Below are 18,811 nucleotides of genomic sequence, written 5' to 3'. Positions count from 1 at the left end.
CCGATACCACAGCCCTTAATGTCTGCTCACAGGGCCCACAAAGAATTAGCCATTTCACAGGGAGCTGCTGGTGGTGACGTGGTTTGTTTATTTTTAAAGGAAGATATGAAATTATTAAAACTGTGCTGAGAAAGTACTAGAAAAAATACCCCCAGAAATGTTATCAAAGTAGAGTTTTTTAAATAATAGTCTCTCTTACTTTCTAGAATTTTTTGTTTTGTTTAGTGTTTTTTGTTTTTTTTTTTTACAATGAATGGAGTTTCTACTAAGTCAAGGGTAAAGGGAGAAAGCAACCATATTTTTAAGCCCCCAGCTTGGTGCCCTCTGGGTTCTGTCCTCCCTGCCACCTGGGGTGGGGGCATTGGCAGAATTGGGGTCCTTGGCAGGTCCCACCCCCCAGATTCCTGCCGTGCCTCCCCAGGCCTCAGACACTTTGAGCCTCACCCTCACCCTCCACCCCAAAGTGCAGGCTCACTGTGGGAGGCTTGTGGAGAATAAGACTCCTGTAAAGACAAAGCCTGTGCACCTAGACTGCCTCCCATCCCTGGCCCTGCCCCATCCCCCTGCCACCGTAGGCAGATGCCTCCGGTCAGCATCAGCAGACCCCTGCCACCAGGCCCCACATTTACATACAGCTCTTGCTTCCCTCCTCTCCTGTCCCTCCTCTGCAGAGGTGGAGGGTAGAGTCCCCTCCCGACACTGGAAATGGGATAGGACAGAGGGTCAGGGACGTAACAGATTTCTGACACACAGGAGGGGCTGGGTTCCTGAGGTGTCTTCCAGGTGCCAGGGCCAGAAGCCAAGTCTCACTAGGTTAAACCAGACAGGTGAGTTTATGGAGTTGGAAGGTCCAGGGGTGGACTTCAGGCATGGCTGGATCCAAGAGAACATTCACCACTGGCTCATGCTTTCCTGGAAGCTCCCAGCGCTGGGCTGGGAGGGCACCGGGACCCCAGAGGCACAGACCACTGCTTGGAAGAGCCGGCTCATCTCTCCAACGAGGTATCTCCCTCCCCAGTGTCTGTGGCCGCTCCCGACCGTTCAGCTAACCCTTTCCACATGTCTGAGGATGTGGATTTCTTCTTGCTCAGAGATCAGGAGCAGAGTAAGGCTCGCTCAGTGAGTATCCAGGAGTGAGGCCTGCCCGCATTTCTCCCCTCCCTCACATAAGCAGCAGCCAGACTGCCCTTCTCAGAAGAGCACTTTCCTCAGGTGACTCTGCCTCTAGAGTAGTCAACAGCTCACCATTTCCTATAAAATCAGCAGAAACTGCCTACCTCTCTCACATCTGACCTGCCCCACCGCCTCACCCATGTTCATCCCCACTGTTCATGGGCCTGTGTCAGGGTGGGCTTCTTGGAGGGCTGCGGTCACAACCTCGGACACCACACCTTCATCTGCCTGTGAGATGCCATTCCCTCCTAAGACTACCCATACTTCAATGCCCATCTCAGACTCAGGGATCCTCTCACCTCCCCCAAGAACCCCCTGCCCACACACACACACACACACACACACACACACAGATGTGTGACCCTCAGCAGGTCTGGCAGTCCTGGGGCCAGCCCTGACCCTGGCCCTTGCCTTCTCTGCGCCCCAGCACAGTCTATTTTGCCTCCCCCTCTCAGGAGCCCAAGTGTCCAGACAGCCCATCCCTACCACAGCCCTGATAGTGAGGCTCACTGCAGCCAGGCTCAGAAAGGATGCACCCGGCGGGCGTCCCCACTGGGAAGTAGCCAGCACCAGCCATGTTTCTGGGACACACTGCCAATGCCCAGGCATGGCCACTGTCCCAGGCTCCCTCCTGGGCTGACTCTGTCCCCTCAACTCAGGGCTCAGCATCTAAGATACCTTAGAGCCACGGCTCCCACTGCAAACCCAACCCACGGTCAAGGGCATGTCCTCCAGCCCCCCAACACCTCCCACCTGTAACCGGGATGGGCCACACACACACACCTTGGGCCACAGAAACACACACACACACACACACACACACCTTTCTCCTTAGAGCCCTTGGGACACACACACACACACACCTTTCTCCTTAGAGCCCTTGGGACACACACACACACACACACACACACACCTTTCTCCTTAGAGCCCTTGGGACACACACACACACACACACACCTTTCTCCACTTGGGACACACACACACACACACACACACACAACCTTTCTCCTTAGAGCCCTTGGGACACACACACACACACACCTTTCTCCACTTGGGACACACACACACACACACACACACACACACACCTTTCTCCACTTGGGACACACACACACACACACACACACACACACACACACCTTTCTCCACTTGGGACACACACACACACACACACACACACACACCTTTCTCCACTTGGGACACACACACACACACACACACACACACACACACCTTTCTCCTTAGAGCCCTTTCTCCTGCCTCACCGGTACAGGATTGATTTTCTTCTCCCAGTCCAGCCCTGGTACCCGGCACCTCTGACTTCTTCCTAAAGCCCCCCCACCCGGTGCCAAACACAACACACCCCTCCCGTGACCCAGCCAAGCCCTGCAACCTCAATCCTATCCCACTTCCAGCTCAGTCCCCCACCTCATACCCCTCCCCACTGCCAGCCCACCCCAAATACTGACCCGGAGCAGCTACCCAGTGTCTTCTAAATGCAGTGTCTTCTGCCACTGGGGCCCTGGCGGGTGACATTTCCCAGCCTTTGCTACTATACACGGATGTGCAGACTAGTGGCCTCAGGCTCTATTCCGCCCAGTACGGAAGCTTTGTCCCGAAGCAGCCTTCTTTAGCAGCTGGAGGGGCCAGCCGGAAATAGAACTGACCCTGGAAAAGCCTGTACCAGGGCCAGGCGAGAGTCCACAGGGCGGCCTGTCTGATCGGGTGGGCTGGGGGGCCCCTGCAGCCAGAGGCCTCCATCAAGCCTCCGGGAGGCAGAGCCCCGCCCCCATCCGGGACCCTCCCAAGTGAAGGGCTGTGGGGCTCTGCAGCCCTGGGGTGGGCAGCGGGAGCCCCCAGCACTGTGGGGAATAGGTGGAGAAGAGCAGGCCCCCAACGACCGCGTGGCTGCCAGTACCGACTATGGAAATCACAGATCAAACAGGGTTTTGGGTTTGAGCCACTTTCCCTGAACCTCCAGTTGTCATATTTAGCAAGTCACCACCGCGTGTGCACCCGCTCCAGGCCAAGTGTGCACACCCTCCCCCAAGACAAGCCCCCGCGACCCTAGGGCCGGGCCACGCAGAGGGGAGGAGACTGGTCCCGGCGCGGCGCGGGTCGGTGGAGGCTGGCCCTGCCCGACCCCGCCCACCCCCGCCTCCAGGAGCGCGAGCAGAACAAGTTGCTGGGGGTGCACGAGAAGATGACCTGCGCATTCAAGGTGTCGGCCAGGCACAGCAGCCTGCGGCGCGAGCTGCAGCTGGAGGACGAGTCGGAGGACCAGGAGGTGCGCGCCGAGGCGGAGCGGCTGCGCGCCGTCCAAGACCACACGGCCTGGAAGCTCTCGGTGACCAGAGGTGCCGCTCCCCGGCCCCGACGTGGGGTCGCCTTCGTGGTTGGCCCAGCTGTGCTGCTCCTCTGCTTGCACTCTGGAGGGCTGCCCAGATGCCTACCTTAATTTCCTCCCACCGGTTTAAACCTGGCAGTCTAGACTTAGATGCTGCCCAAATTGGGCCCTGGGGGCATAGGGCACCCCGAGTAGAGATCACACTGCCCCATTTTTTCTCACCGCGCCGTTCCGGTCCTGGCCAAAAGGATTTTCCTTATTAAGTCCAGTTGGGTGGTACTTCCAGGGCGGGGGTTGTCCGGTCTCATTCCAGGTGAGAAGAGCGCAGCAGCAAGAGAGGCTCAAGGCGGACACATGAAAGGACTTCCCACCTGGCCCCGCCCCCACCCTGGAGGGTGTAATACATTAGCTGAGCCTTCGCTCCTTTTGCTGGTCTCGGAGCTCTATGTCCCAAGGCCCCGGGCTCACTCGGGACGGAGCCCTGCCGCAGGAGCGGCTGACTGGCCCCGCACTAACTGGCTGGGTGCCCGTCCTCCCTCCCTCGCCCACCGCCCTCCGCCCCCAGAGCCTCCCTCCTTTCATTGCAGAAATGAAGGGGGACCCTGAAAACATAAACAACTACATCCACCGGAAGCGCCAGGAATTTCTCATCCAGGTAGGCGCTGCCGCGCCCGCGGGGGACGCAGCAGGGCCGTCGGCGAGGAGTGTGACTCGCGCTCTGGTGGCCGCAGTACTCCCTGGACGTGAAGCGGAGAGAGATGCAGCGTCTGGAGACGCTGGCGGCCGGGGAGGAGGCGGAGCTGCGGCGGGCCGAGAAGGCCCTGGAGAAGGCGGCCTCTCAGTTCGACCAGTTCCTCAGGGACAGTGACCGCAGTTCGGGGCAGGCCTTGAGCACGTGAGCCTGCGGCCTCAGGCCGCTCTGCACGGGGCCCGGGCGTGTGCGGCCCGGCCTGCCCGGCCCGGACACGCCCCGCCCCGCCCTGCCCCCACCCTGACCGTGACCCAGACCCCTGACAGCTCCCCCACCCCCAGCGTGGCCTGAGGGAGTGTGGACGCCCCAGTTTAACAGTCTACGATTGGCTCCCTGCCCCCACCCCCCAGCGCCGAGAAAGAGACCAAAGCTAAGATGGAGAAGATCACTGAGATCAGGGATCTGACCACCCAGATAATGAATATCAAAAGGTACAGTCAGACAGTGACTTTAATGGGGTACGTGGTTGGGGACTTGATAATAGGGGGAGTCTAGTAACCATAATGTTGTTCAAGTAATTGTACTTTAACGATACCAAAAAAAAAAAAATACCGGTAAGGGCAGTCTGGGTCCAAGGCTGGCTTGGAGTCCTCGCCCGCCCCCACCTCTCCGCTTCCCCCTGTAGCCAAGGGAGCCCTGCAGAGCACAAACCTCATCACTTCACTTCTGACACCTCAATTTCTCAGGGGCTGCTAGGCCTGCGGGCGGCTGCTGCCCGTTTTACAGATGAGGTGACAAGCCTAGAGAGATTCAGGGGCATGCCACCAGGAGGCAGGGCCCACTGGGCTTCAGGGAACCCCTGGCTCCACCTTGACAGGGGCAGACAGTCCCCTGGGTTCTACTGAAACTTGAAAGTCACAGAGGGCTCTGACTCTAGGAGGTGCAGCCCACCTTGGTCCCCGGAAGGGTGGGCATCCTTTTCCTCCCCTGCCTGTCAGCCAGGAGGACAAGGAGTGCCCCGGCCTGGCCAAGCAGAGAGGCTGCCTCTGGAGGGGTCTCCCAGCAGGCAGAGCCTGGTCTCACCCATGCCCTCCCTGGTCTAGTGAAATCTCCAAATTTGAAGACACTCTGCACCATTACAAGGCCTACAAGGATTTCCTGTACAAGCTGTCGCCCAAGGAGTGGTTGGAAGAACAGGAGAGAAAGCACTCGGCTCTCAAGAAGGCCAAGGAGGTCACCGAGGCCCCCAAAGAGAGCACTGTGTTCCCCACACTTGGGGACAAAGGTAACAGAAAAGCAGGGGCTCCCTGAGCCCACCTATGCCCGGTGCTCAGCTGACAGGGGCCTCAGAGGCGTCCAGGCCACAGACTAGGCCCCTTCCTACCTTGCAGAGCTCCAGCCAGGGGTAGCTAGCCCTTCGTGGCTCCGCCCCAGCACTTGCTCAGGGAAGATGTGGCTGGCTCTCAACTCAAACCCGAGGGGCTTTCCTCCCATGCACCTCCTGCCTTCTGCAGCTGAAGGGCAGACAGTTGGGAGGGTCCTGGGGAACCCTGTGCCCCAAGCAGAGTCACTGGAGGCCTGGCTCCAGCCAAAGCCCCCTGGGACTCCCCCCTTGCTTCTTATAGGCCTAGGGACCAAGAGCAAGTCAGGCTTTAAAGGTACGAGGCTGCCCCAGGCTGGAGGGGCCCCGCCAGGGCTGGGGCACATGGAAACTATTCCTCTGCTTCTTCCAGATGGTCAGGGCCCAAAGAGGCCCTCAAAGTTTCTGCAGATGGTGCAGCTGGGGCAGGCCCAGTGCAGCTACATCAGCCCCCAGCAGGCCAGCCAGCCCAGCACTGCTAGCGGGCTGGATTCCAAAGGGTGAGTGGGCTTGCCGGGCCAAGGAGGCATCTGGGGCTTAGTGGGGAGCCCTCCATGATGGCTGCAGGCCAGGGTACTTTGGACAGGCCAAGCCTTCCTGAGGGGGAGGGCATGAGCTGAGGCTGTTCCCAAATCTGAGGGTGTGCCATCTGACTTAAGCCTGCAAAGATGTTTTCTAAGCATTTCTCAATGTTTGTTTCTATCTGATTTGGTAAACTTAAGGCCCAGGTAGCCTCCTTGGGTGCTAATGAGGACAGTCAAATGTGAAGGATAGACAGCCAGGCGGGCACATAGAATCAAAGGGCACTGTATAAAGTTGCTATTTTTGTGGTCAAAACAGTACTGGCATCTCCTTATGATTCAACTTAAATACAGGCCAAGATGACTTTTATACCCATCCTTCCTGTCACAAGATTGCTGACCCTGCACCATCTCCCTTTTGTCTATTAGCAACATAGCCAGGAGTCTGTCCAGATGCTGTCCTTCTCAGCCAGGGTTCCAGGTTCCCTGGTGGCCCCTGCAGCCCCTGGCCAGGGTGGTAATCATAGTCACAGTGTGTGAATGTGGGGGTCACCGACCACAGACTCAGATGGCTGTTATGAATTTGCTTCCGGGGCCACTGCCAGGGTGCTGACCTGTCCCATGGAGTCTGGACCCCCTTGGACCAGAGGGATGGAAGGCTGGAGAGCCCTATGGGGAGCCCTGAGAGAGAGAGAGTGATTGGCATGTGTGATTAGGGGCTGGCAAGCCCACATTCTGCAGGGCAGACCACAGGCTGGAGCCCAGAGAAGAGGAGCCAAAGGCAGTCAGTGGGCAGAGTCACCTCTTCTTTGGGGAGGTCAGTCTTTCTATCGAGTGTTGGAGGATGCCCACCACACTGAAGGGTGAAGCACCACCTCTGCACTGTGGTGGGTCGGACACCCAGCGCCAGACCTCTGCGCCCCAGGCTGGGCAGCATTGCCCTGACCCCATGTCTCTCTACAGGTCAAACTCCACCTTGAATGAGGACACAGACAGCAATGGGGAGGTCAGTGGCCCCACTCTGCGTGGGGGCTGTGGGAGCTGGTTCCCCCCAGACCCACCCAGCCTGCCTGCACACATGGGTCCCTTTGCAGGAGCTGGAGCTATACTTCACGGAGCCCCAGCAGCTCCTGGACATCTTCACAGAGCTAGAGGAGAAGAACCTCTCACTGATCCAGAACACACAGGAGACGGAGGAGACGCTGGAGGAGCTGAACTTCACCTTGAGAAACACCCAGACCCGCATGTAGGTCCTGTGCCAGAACCACTCAGGTGGGTGGAGGTGGGCTCCATCACTGGCTGTCATCCTGCGACTGCCAACAGACACTGGGAGCCAGGCAGTGCGGCCCCTGCCACAGCCTTGGCCCTGACCTCAGGGCTCCAGGGAGAGGGCGTGTCCTCTGGGGCAGGAGCCTGGGAGGGGGACAGGGGTCAGGTGGGTGGAGCCACACAGGGCTGGTCCCCTCCCTGCCCTGGAGCAGCCTGCACCCAGGGTGGGACATCGCCAAGGACATGCCCCCTGGGTGGGTTCTGGTGCATCCCGGGTCACGCCCTGCAAGGATAAGGCAAGGCCATGCCTCACGGAGCTAATGTTCAGTGGGGAAGACAAACCACAGACAGGACCACACATCCAACTTGGAGGTACTGACACATGCTCGCTGGAAAACAGAATGATGTAAGGGGTCTGAAGCAGATGGGAGAAGGCAGGGGAGGCATCCAGGGGAAAGTCATTTGAGCCAGGCACTTTCTGAGCAAGGGAAAGCCACATGGATCTGTTGGATGAGGGCTCCATGCAAAAGGAAAACAAGTGCAAATGCCCTGAGGCAGAGGCTGGCCCAAGGCTTTGACATCCCAGGGGAGCCATATTCTTGAGAGTCCATGTCCTGCCCTCCTAGCAGGAGACTCCAAAATGATGTGAAACCATCATTTGGGCAAGATTGTCTCCCAGAAAGCTGGGAGGCAGCAGAGACAGCACGAGATGAGCTGGGGAGAAGCAGGCAACCTGCCAGGTTTCAAGAACCTGACAAAAGAACACACACACACGTACATGGTGGAATCCTGGAGGTGCTGTCGGTCATCGGTCATCGGCCAGCTGAGCCACTTCCATAACTGCACCAGCCAAAAGAGCACTGATGTTTTATCTCCAAGGGAGTCACAGTCTGTACACATTTTACTTCCATGAACTCAGCCACCCTTTCTCAGTAAATAAGTACATACATATATATATATATAAAATAAACACTTAAAAAATATATACAACAAATAATCTGAATATGTCTATCTATTAAGGAAATTGATCCAATAATTAATGACCTTCTGAAGCAGAAAGCACCAGACCCAGATGACTTTACTGGTGAGTTCTACCACATGTTTATGGAAGAAACTACACCGATTCTCTACCGTCTCTTTCAGACAGTAGAAACAGAGGGAGTACTTCTAACTCCACAGACCAGCATCTCTCATAAACATAGATGTAAAAACCCTCAGCAAAATATTATCAATTGAATTCAACAATGTATAAAGAATTATATACCATGACCAAGTGGGATTTTCCCAGGTATACAAGGCTGATTCAACATATAAAAATCAATTAATATAATCAGTCACATCAACAAGCTAATGAAGAAAAAACACATGATCATATCAATAGATGCAGAAAAAGCATGTGCTAAAATCTAACACCCTTTCATAAAAACACTTTCAATAAATTAGGAATACAGCAGAATTTCCTTGACTTGATAAAACCCTAAAGCTAACATCATGCTTTCCTGCTAAGATCAGGAACAAGGCAAAGATGTCCTCTGCTTTTCAACACCTTACCAGGAGACCTCATTAATGCAATAAAAGAAGAAAAGCAAATAAAATATACAGGTTTCTCCACTATCCAAAAGTAGAACATACATATGAAACCTTTTGTAAACCAAAATGATACAAAGCAAAGGAGCAATCCCCATTCTCTATATGGAAAATTTTTATTTTAGCATTCCAGGCACAAATAATCTCTTTTACGCTTTTATGATACCTTGGGACACATCTTGCTAATGGACACACAAAATAAGTCGAGATAAGGCACAGACGCTCAGAGACCCAGTTCAGAGCTCCAGTGGCCTGCTGCCTCTGCTGAGTGTGACTCCCAGGGAGGGGGCTGGACACGGCCACTCTCACACTCAGCGTGCGTGCTGCCCATGTAACAGCTCACTGCAAAGCAAATGCTGAATGCTATTTTTGCTTTTCACCTTTTTTTGTAAAAGCAAAAATCCTCGTCATATTTCTTTCAGTCAGGGAAAACAGGTACTGATGTAGGTCTTTAACAAAAGCAAAGTGGCATAACTCAAAGTTTCAGAAAGTGGGAGATGCTTGTATACAGATGGGGAAGGAAAAAAATGAAACTGTTTTTGTTCACAGATGATACTATCTGTGAGAAAATCTGAACAAATCAACCAAAAACTCCTAGAACTAGTAAGCCATTACAGCAAGGTTACAAAATATGTTAGTATACAAAAATCAATCACTTTCCTATATAGCAGCAATGAACAAGTGGAGTTTGAAATTGAAAACACAATACCAATTATTTTAGCAACTCCCAAAATGAAATTCTTATGTATAAATCAAACAAAATGTGTACAAGATCTCTGTGAAGAAAACTACACAATTCTGAATGAACAAAATAAAAAAAGAGCTAAACAGATACATTCCATATTTATGGGTAGTAAGACTCAATATTGTCAAGATAGCAGTTCTTCCCAACTTGATCGATTCAATTCAATCCCAGTCAGAATTCCAGCAAATTGTTTTGTGTATATTGACAAACTTATTCTGCAGTTTATACAGAGAGGTGAAAGACCCAGAACAGCTAACACAATACTGAAGGGGAAGAGCAAAATTGGAGGACTGACACTAGCCAACTTAAGCCTTATTATAAAGCTACAGTAATCAAGATGTGTGGTATTGGCAAAAGAATAGACAAGTAGATCAATGGAACAGAGTCAAGAGCTCAGAAATAGACCACACAAACACAGCCAATTGACCTTTGAACAAACTCACAGAAGCAAAGATATTCTTTTCAATAAATGCTGGACTTCCACATACAAAAAAAAAAAAAAAAAAAAAGGAAAGAATATAGAGATGACCTTACACCCTTCACAAAAACAAACTCAAAATGGATCGCAAACCTAAAGGTAAAATGCAAAACTATAAAACTCCTAAAAGAAAACTTAGAGGAAAATCTAGATGGTCTTGTGTCTGGTGATGACTTTTTAGATATAATACCAAAGTTACAATCTGTGAAAGAAATAATTGAAAAGATCGACTTCATTAAAATTTAAAAATTCTGCCTTATGAAAGGCAGTGTCAAGAGAATGAGGAAACAAACCACAGGCTGGGAAAAAATATTTGCAAAATATATACCTGATAAAGGACTGTTATCTGAAATATAAAGAACTGCTAAAATTTAACAATAAGAAAAATGAACAGTCTCATTTAAAAGTGGGCCAAAGACCTAAACAGACACCTCATCAAAGAACATGTACAGATGGAAAACCTGGCATGTGAGATGTTCATCAGATGTCATTAAGGAATTACAATGAGATAAGATTACCTACACCTAGTAGAATGGCCAAAATCCAAAAGACTGACACCACCAAATGCTGATGAGGATGTGGAGCAACAGGAATGCTCACTCATTGTTGGCAGGAATGCAAAATGGCACAGCCACTTTGGAAGACAGTTTGGCAGTTTCTTACAAAGCTAAACATGCTCTTACAAAATGATCCAGCAATCACATCCCTTGGTATTACCCAAATAGTAAAAAATTACATCCACTCAAAAATCTGCACATGGATGTTTATAACAGCTTTATTTATAATTAACAAAACTTGGAAGCAATCAAGATGTCTTTCAGTGGATGAATGTATAAACAAACTTTAGTCCATCTAGATAAAGGAATACTATTCAGCACTAAAAAATACTATCCAAAACTACCAAGCCATGAAAAGACAGAGGAAGCTTAAATGCATATCACATTACTAAGTGAAAGAAACCAATCTGAAAAGGCTACAAACTGTATAATTCCAACTGTAAGGCGTTCTGGAGAAGGTGCAACTATGGAGACAATAAAAGGACCAGTAGTTCACAGGAGTTAAGGGGAAGGAGGGATGAAGAGATGGAGCACAAAGAATATTTAGGGTAGTAAAAATACTCTGTATGATACTGTAACAGTATGCATCATTGTACATTTGTCCAAACCCATCACATGCACACCACCAAGAAAGCCCTCAAGTAAAACTATGGACTTTGGGTTTTGATGATGTGTCAGCATGGGCTCAGCATTTGTAACAAATGGACCGCTCTGGTGCAGGATGTCAGTAATAAGGGAGGTTGGTGGGGACAGAGGATATCTGGGAAATCTCTGTACCTTCCACTCAATTTTGCTATGAGTGGAAGGTACAGAGATTATAAAATTGTTTTTAAAAATGAAGTCTACTAAAAAATACAATGATAAGTGAGTGGTCTGTTCTAACACTGGAAGAAAGAATGGCTGTGTTAGAGATAGTGCAACAAAAAATCCCAGCAATGTTCATAGAAAAATAATTCATACTAGACAAGAACTGGAAATTGACATATCCGTCAGCAGGTGTGCGGGTAAACACAATGTGCTGTATCTATACCATGTGCATTAAATGTCTATTGCTGCTCTAACCAACTACTGCAAAGGGATAGCCTAAAACAAAACACATTTATGCTCTTGCAGTTCTGGAGGCCAGAATTCTGAAGTGGATCTTACTGGGCTAAAAATCAAGGTATCAGCAGAGCTGCTTTACTTTCTGGAGGTTGGAAGAAGCCTCATCTCATCTTTTCCAGCTTCTAAGTGCTACTTGGACCCTTTCCATTTTGAAACAAGCAGTGCCAGTTGAGTCTTTCTCACATGGCATTCTTTACTGTCTCTTTCTGCCTCCCTCTTCCATTTATAAGGACCCTAGTGATTACACAATGTCCCCATCTCAAGGTCAGCTGGAATATCGTCATAGATTCATGGGATTACGATAGGGGGCCATTGCATACCATGGAGATCTACTCAGCCATAAAAGGAACAAACTGCATGCAGATAACACCATGAGTAAACCTCACAAACATCATGCTGAGGGGAGAAGTCAGGCACCAGAAAATGCCCACTACATTACTAATTTGCAATGCGCGAACCAGCTCCATTTTCTATTGCTGCATAACAAATTACCCCAAATGGTGGCTTACTATTACTATACAGGTCCTGTCCTGTTCTCTGCCCACCTTGCTGCAGTCTGATTGTGACACCCAGGCCCCATCTCTCCAGGGAGGGCCAGTGGGAGCCTGGACCAGGACCTCTGAGGACCCTGGGCAAGCTGGGGCAGCTTCAGAGTCTAAGCACCAGTTAGTTCTGTGTTCCCAGCAGCCAGAGCGTGGGGGAAGAGAGGACCAGGGAGAAGACAAGCAGAAGTGGTCAGGTGAGGTGAAAGTTGAGGATGGATGTCTGACCCCTCCTGGATTCTGCCACAAGGGAACAGAGCAGAGAAATGAAGCCTGAATGCCTTCCTGGAAGGCATGCAAACCTTCCTTCTGGAAGGACCAGCCCAACCAGCAAATTAGAAAATGAGAGGAGGAATCCAGCAGAAACCCAGACAGCCCATCACTGCAAAGAGCCAGAGGGGTAGGTAAGGACCAGTCTTGGGGCAGTTGGGGCCACCATACAGAGCCAGCCACACATGAGGTGCCACAACCAGAAGTGCTTGCTGGCGCCCACCTCTGGCTGAGGGAGACCTGTGTCAGCTATGTTAGGCACCTGCAACCCACGGCTGCCCCTCCAACGGAAATAAGATGCCACAGCTCAGGGAAAGCTACCTACATATCCAGCCCAGGTTTCGTCCCGACACTCAATTAAAACGTCCCAACTCATTATAAGTCCCAGGTGCTGGACTAGCACTGACTTCCTGTTCTAAAGACAAGCAAGCAGTAAAATGTCACTGGAAGCATGAGAAAGAAAATACATTCATTAAGGGAATGTGATTGACAATCCAAGTAAATGTAGAAACTGCAAGAATTAGAAGAAACATCTTAATTCCTTCCCCATGAGGCTGTACACCTGCCACTGGAGAGACCCATCTGGGCACAGGAAACCCACACGGGTTAAGGCCATGACCACAGTGAGGACCAGATGTGACTGGCAATCAGCACAGCAGAGGGAGCGATGCTACGCTGGGGCCAGCTCCCAGAACTCGGAGGAAGAGGACAGGCGGTGACATGGCAGGAGCGAAGCCCGGAGTCCAGGGCAAGCGTATGCAGGTGGCACATGGGAGGAATTCCAGCAGAGGACGATGGACAAACAGGAGGGGACGCAAAAGCCAACTCAATGGTGGGGAGAACTAACTGTACAAGGCTGGGCCGAGCGCAGGGGAAGAGGCACCCACTGGACACAGCCCCCTGGGATGAAGAGGGAGGAGAAAAGGCCAGATACTCAAGCACACAAGGGCGACAAACCACCAGCTCCCTGTAAAGGCTCAGAACTAAGTGCACCCACCCACTTCCTCCCCGACCCTACATGCTGGGTCCCGAGAGCACTGAGCTTGGGGTTGTGGAATGAAGAGGGTCTCTCTTTCAGTTTATTCCCTTTCTTAGGGTGGTAAAATCTACTTAGCAAAATTTACCATCTTAATCATTTTCGGGTGTGCAGATCAGTGGTACTAAGTATTCACACCGTTGTGCAGCCATCACCTCCATCCCCAAAACTCTTTACATCTTGTAAACTGAAGCCCTAGACCTATTAAAAACTAACTTTCCCCCACCACCCCATCAGCCCCTGGCACCCACCATTCTACTTTCTGTCCTATGAATGTGATGGCTCTAGGACCTCAAGAAAGTGGAATCACACAGTATGTGTCCTTATGGGACTGGCTTACTTCACTGACTATAATGTCCTCAAGGTTCATCCGTGTAGCATGTGCCAGAACTGCCTTTTAAGGCTGAATAAGATTCCATTGTATGTATGCACTGCATTTTGCTTATCCATTCATCCAGCAATGGATATGGGTTGCTTCCATGTTTTAGCTATTATGAAATTAGCTGCTATGACATAGTGTACAAATATTTCTTCAAGACTCTGCTTTTAATTCCTTTGGGTATATACCCAGAAGTGGAACTGCTGAAACATATGGTAATTCTATTTTTAACTTTTTGAGGAACTGCTATATTGTTTTTCCATGATGGTTGCATCATTTCACATTCCCACCAACAGGGCACAAGAGTTCCGGTATCTCCACATCTTCCCCAACACTTGTTTGCTGGTTTTTTGATCGTAGCCATCCTAATGGGTATGAGGTGGTATCTCATCGTAGTTTTTATTTGATTTCCCTACTCTCATGTGCTTATTGTCCATTCACATATCTTCTCTGCAGAAATGTCTGCTCAGGTCCTTTGCCCATTTTTTTTTCATTTTATTATCATTAATCTACAATTACATGAAGAACATTATGGTTACTAGACTCCCCCCTTCACCAAGCCCCCCCCAAACCCCATTACAGTCACTGTCCATCAGTGTAGTAAGATGCTGTAGACTCAATACTTGTCTTCTCTGTGTGGCACAGCCCTCCCCTTGCCCCCCCCACATTATACATGCTAATCGTAAGGCCCCCTTTCTTTTTCCCGCCCTTATCCCTCCCTTCCCACCCCTCCTGCTCAGTCCCTTTCCCTTTGGTAACCATTAGTCCATTCTTGGGTTCTGTGAGTCTGCTGCTGTTTTGTTCCTTCAGTTTTTCTTTGTTCTTATACTCCACAGATGAGTGAAATCATTTGGTACTTCTCTTTCTCCACCTGGCTTATTTCACTGAGCATAATACCCTCTAGCTCCATCCATGTTGTTGCAAATGGTAGGATTTGTTTTCTTATGGCTGAATAATATTCCATTGTATAAATGTACTACATCTTCTTTATCCATTCATCTATTGATGGACACCTAGGTTGCCTCCATTTCTTGGTTATTGTAAATAGTGCTGCTATAAACATAGGGGTGCATCTATCTTTTTCAAACTGGGCTGCTGCACTCTTAGGGTAAATTCCTAGAAGTGGAATTCCTGAGTCAAATTGTATTTCTATTTTGAGCATTTTGAGGAACCTCCATACTGCTTTCCACAATGGTTGAACTAATTTACATTCCCACCAGCAGTGTAGGAGGGTTCCCCTTTCTCCACAACCTCGCCAACATTTGTTGTTTGTCTTTTGGATGGTAGCCATCCTTACTGGTGTGAGATGATATCTCATTGTGGTTTTAACTTGCATTTCTCTGATGACAAGCGATGTGGAGCATCTTTTCATGTGTCTTTTGGCCAGCTGAATTTCTTCTTTGGAGAATTGCCTGTTCAGCTCCGCTGCCCATTTTTTAATTGGATTATTTGCTTTTTGTTTGTTGAGGTGTGTGAGCTCTTTATATATTTTGGATGTCAACCCTTTATCAGATGTGTCATTTATGAATATATTCTCCCATACTGTAGGGTACCTTTTTGTTCTGTTGATGGTGTCCTTTGCTGTACAGAAGCTTTTCAGCTTGATATAGTTCCACTTGTTCATTTTTGCTTTTGTTTCCCTTGCCCAGGGAGATATGGTCATGAAGAAGTTGCTCATGTTTATGTCCAAGAGAATTTTGGTTTCATGACTTACATTCAGGTCTTTGATCCATTTTGAATTTACTTTTGTGTATGGGGTTAGACAGTGATCCAGTTTCATTCTCTTACATGTAGCTGTCCAGTTTTGCCAGCACCATCTGTTGAAGAGACTGTCATTTCCCCATTGTATGTCCATGACTCCTTTATCATATATTAATTGACCATATATGTTTGGGTTAATATCTGGGGTCTCTATTCTGTTCCACTGGTCTGTGGCTCTGTTCTTGTGCCAGTACCAAACTGTCTTGATCACTGTGGCTTTGTAGTACAGCTTGAAGTTAGGATCCCCCCCGCCAACTTTATTCTTCCTTCTCAGGATTGCTTTGGCTATTCGGGGTCTTTGGTGTTTCCAAAGGAATTTTTGAACTATTTCTTCTAGTTCGTTGAAGAATGTTGTTGGTAATTTGATAGGGCTTGTATCAAATCTGTATATTGCTTTGGGCAGGATGGTCATTTTGACGATATTAATTCTTCCTAGCCAAGAGCATGGGATGAGTTTCCATTTGTTAGTGTCCTCTTTAACTTCTCTTAAGAGTGTCTTGTAGTTTTTGGGGTATAGGTCTTTCACTTCCTTGGTTAGGTTTATTCCTAGGTATTTTATTCTTTTTGATGCAATTGTGAATGGAATTATTTTCCTGATTTCTCTTTCCATTGGTTCATTGTTAGTGTATAGGAAAGCTACAGATTTCTGTGTGTTAATTTTGTATCCTGCAACTTTGCTGTATTCCAATATCAGTTCTAGTAGTTTTGGAGTGGAGTCTTTAGGGTTTTTTATGTACAATATCATGTCACCTGCAAATAGTGACAGTTTAACTTCTTCTTTACCAATCTGGATTCCTTGTATTTCTTTGTTTTGTCTAATTGCCATGGCTAGGACCTCCAGTACTATGTTAAATAACAGTGGGGAGAGTGGGCATCCCTGTCTTGTTCCCAATCTCAGAGGAAAAGCTTTCAGCTTTTCACTGTTCAGTATGATGTTGGCTGTGGGTTTATCATATATGGCCTTTATTATGTTGAGGTACCTGCCCTCTATACCCATTTTGTTGAGAGTTTTTATCATGAATGGATGTTGAATTTTGTTGAATGCTTTTTCAGCATCTATGGAGATGATCATGTGGTTTTTGTCCTTCCTTTTGTTGATGTGGTGGATGATGTTGATGGATTTTTGAATGTTGTACCATCCTTGCATCCCTGGGATGAATCCCACTTGGTCATGGTGTACAATCCTTTTGATGTATTTTTGAATTCGATTTGCTAATATTTTGTTGAGTATTTTTGCATCTATGTTCATCAGGGATATTGGTCTGTAATTTTCTTTTTTGGTGGGGTCTTTGCCTGGTTTTGGTATTAGGGTGATGTTGGCTTCATAGAATGAGTTTGGGAGTATTCCCACCTCTTCGATTTTTTGGAAAACTTTAAGGAGAATGGGTATTATATCTTCTCTGTATGTCTGATAAAATTCCGAGGTAAATCCATCTGGCCTGGGGTTCTTTTTCTTGGGTAGTTTTTTGATTACTGCTTCAATTTCTTTGCTGGTAATTGGTTTGTTTAGATTTTGTGTTTCTTCCTTGGTAGGTCTTGGAAGGTTGTATTTTTCTACGAAGTTGTCCATTTCTTCTAGGTTTTCCAGCTTCTTAGCATATAGGTTTTCATAGTAGTCTCTAATAATTCTTTGTATTTCTGTGGGGTCTGTCGTGATGTTTCCTTTCTCATTTCTGATTCTGTTGATGTGTGTTGATTCTCTTTTTCTCTTAATAAGTCTGGCTAGGGGCTTATTATTTTGTTTATTTTCCGAAAGAACCAACTCTTGGTTTCACTGATTTTTTTCTATTGTTTTATTCTTCTCAGTTTTATTTATTTCTTCTCTGATCTTTATTATGTCCCTCCTTCTGCTGACTTTAGGCCTCATTTGTTCTTCTTTTTCCAATTTTGATAGTTGTGACGTTAGATTATTCATTTGTGTGTTTTCTTCCTTCTTTAAATATGCCTGGATTGTTATATACTTTCCTCTTAAGAGTGCTTTCGCTGCATCCCACAGAAGTTGGGGCTTTGTGTTGTTGTTGTCATTTATTTCCATATATTGCTGGATCTCCATTTTAATTTGGTTATTGATCCATTGACTATTTAGGAGCGTGTTGTTAAGCCTCCATGTGTTTGTGAACCTTTTTGCTTTCTTTGTACAATTTATTTCTAATTTTATACCTTTGTGGTCTGAAAAGTTGGTTGGCAGAATTTCAATCTTTTTGAATTTACTGAGGCTCTTTTTGTGGCCTAGTATGTGGTCTATTCTGGAGAATGTTCCATGTGCACTTGAGAAGAATGTGTATCCTGTTGCTTTTGGGTGTAGAGTTCTATAGATGTCTATTAGGTCCATCTGCTCTACTGTGTTGTTCAGTGCCTCTGTGTCCTTACTTATTTTCTGTCTGGTGGATCTGTCCTTTGGAGTGAATGGTGTGTTGAAGTCTCCTAAAATGAATGCACTACAGTTTATTTCCTCCTTTAGTTTTGTTAGTATTTGTTTCACATATGCTGGTGCTCCTGTGTTGGGTGCATATATATTTAGAATGGTTATATCCTCTTGTTGGACTGGGCCCTTTATCATTACATAATGTCTTTCTTTATCTCTTGTTACTTTCTTTGTTTTGAAGTCTATTTTGTCTGATACTAGTACTGTAACACCTGCTTTTTTCTCCCTATTGTTTGCATGAAATATCTTTTTCCATCCATTGACTTTTAGTCTGTGTATGTCTTTGGGTTTGAGGTGAGTCTCTTGTAAGCAGCATATAGATGGGTCTTGTTTTTTTATCCATTCAGTGACTCTATGTCTTTTGATTGGTGCATTCAGTCCATTTATATTTAGGGTGATTAGATAGGTATGTACTTATTGCCATTGCAGGCTTTGGATTCGTGGTTACCAAAGGTTCCAGGTTACTTTCCTCACTATCTAAGAGTCTAACTTAACTCATTAGTATGCTGTTACAAACACAATCTAAAGGTTCTTTTCTATTTCTCCTTTTTCTTCCTCCTCCATTC

At 48.0% G+C, this 18,811-nt stretch overlaps 1 protein-coding gene across 5 annotated transcripts in view; it reads left to right on the top strand.

Annotated features, from left to right (window-relative positions):
• CFAP100 (cilia and flagella associated protein 100) overlaps positions 1-18,811 on the top strand; it is a 56,968-nt gene that overhangs the window by 24,658 nt on the left and 13,499 nt on the right. For 4 of the 5 annotated variants that reach the window (XM_073231164.1, XM_037023705.2, XM_037023704.2 and 1 more), the window contains 9 exons: positions 1,019-1,119; positions 3,338-3,530; positions 4,108-4,175; positions 4,252-4,415; positions 4,622-4,702; positions 5,315-5,496; positions 5,945-6,071; positions 7,056-7,098; positions 7,187-7,338. In XM_073231164.1, coding sequence (XP_073087265.1) covers positions 1,019-1,119; positions 3,338-3,530; positions 4,108-4,175; positions 4,252-4,415; positions 4,622-4,702; positions 5,315-5,496; positions 5,945-6,071; positions 7,056-7,098; positions 7,187-7,338 — 1,111 coding nt within the window. Of the gene's footprint in view, positions 1-1,018; positions 1,120-3,337; positions 3,531-4,107; positions 4,176-4,251; positions 4,416-4,621; positions 4,703-5,314; positions 5,497-5,944; positions 6,072-7,055; positions 7,099-7,186; positions 7,339-7,990; positions 8,320-18,811 lie in introns of those variants that run through there. The other variant, XM_073231167.1, reaches the window with a different exon arrangement.

Source organism: Manis javanica, chromosome 3, assembly GCF_040802235.1.
Source record: "Manis javanica isolate MJ-LG chromosome 3, MJ_LKY, whole genome shotgun sequence".
Classification (NCBI taxonomy): Eukaryota; Metazoa; Chordata; class Mammalia; order Pholidota; family Manidae; genus Manis; species Manis javanica.
This window is presented reverse-complemented; position numbering and strand designations above follow the sequence as displayed.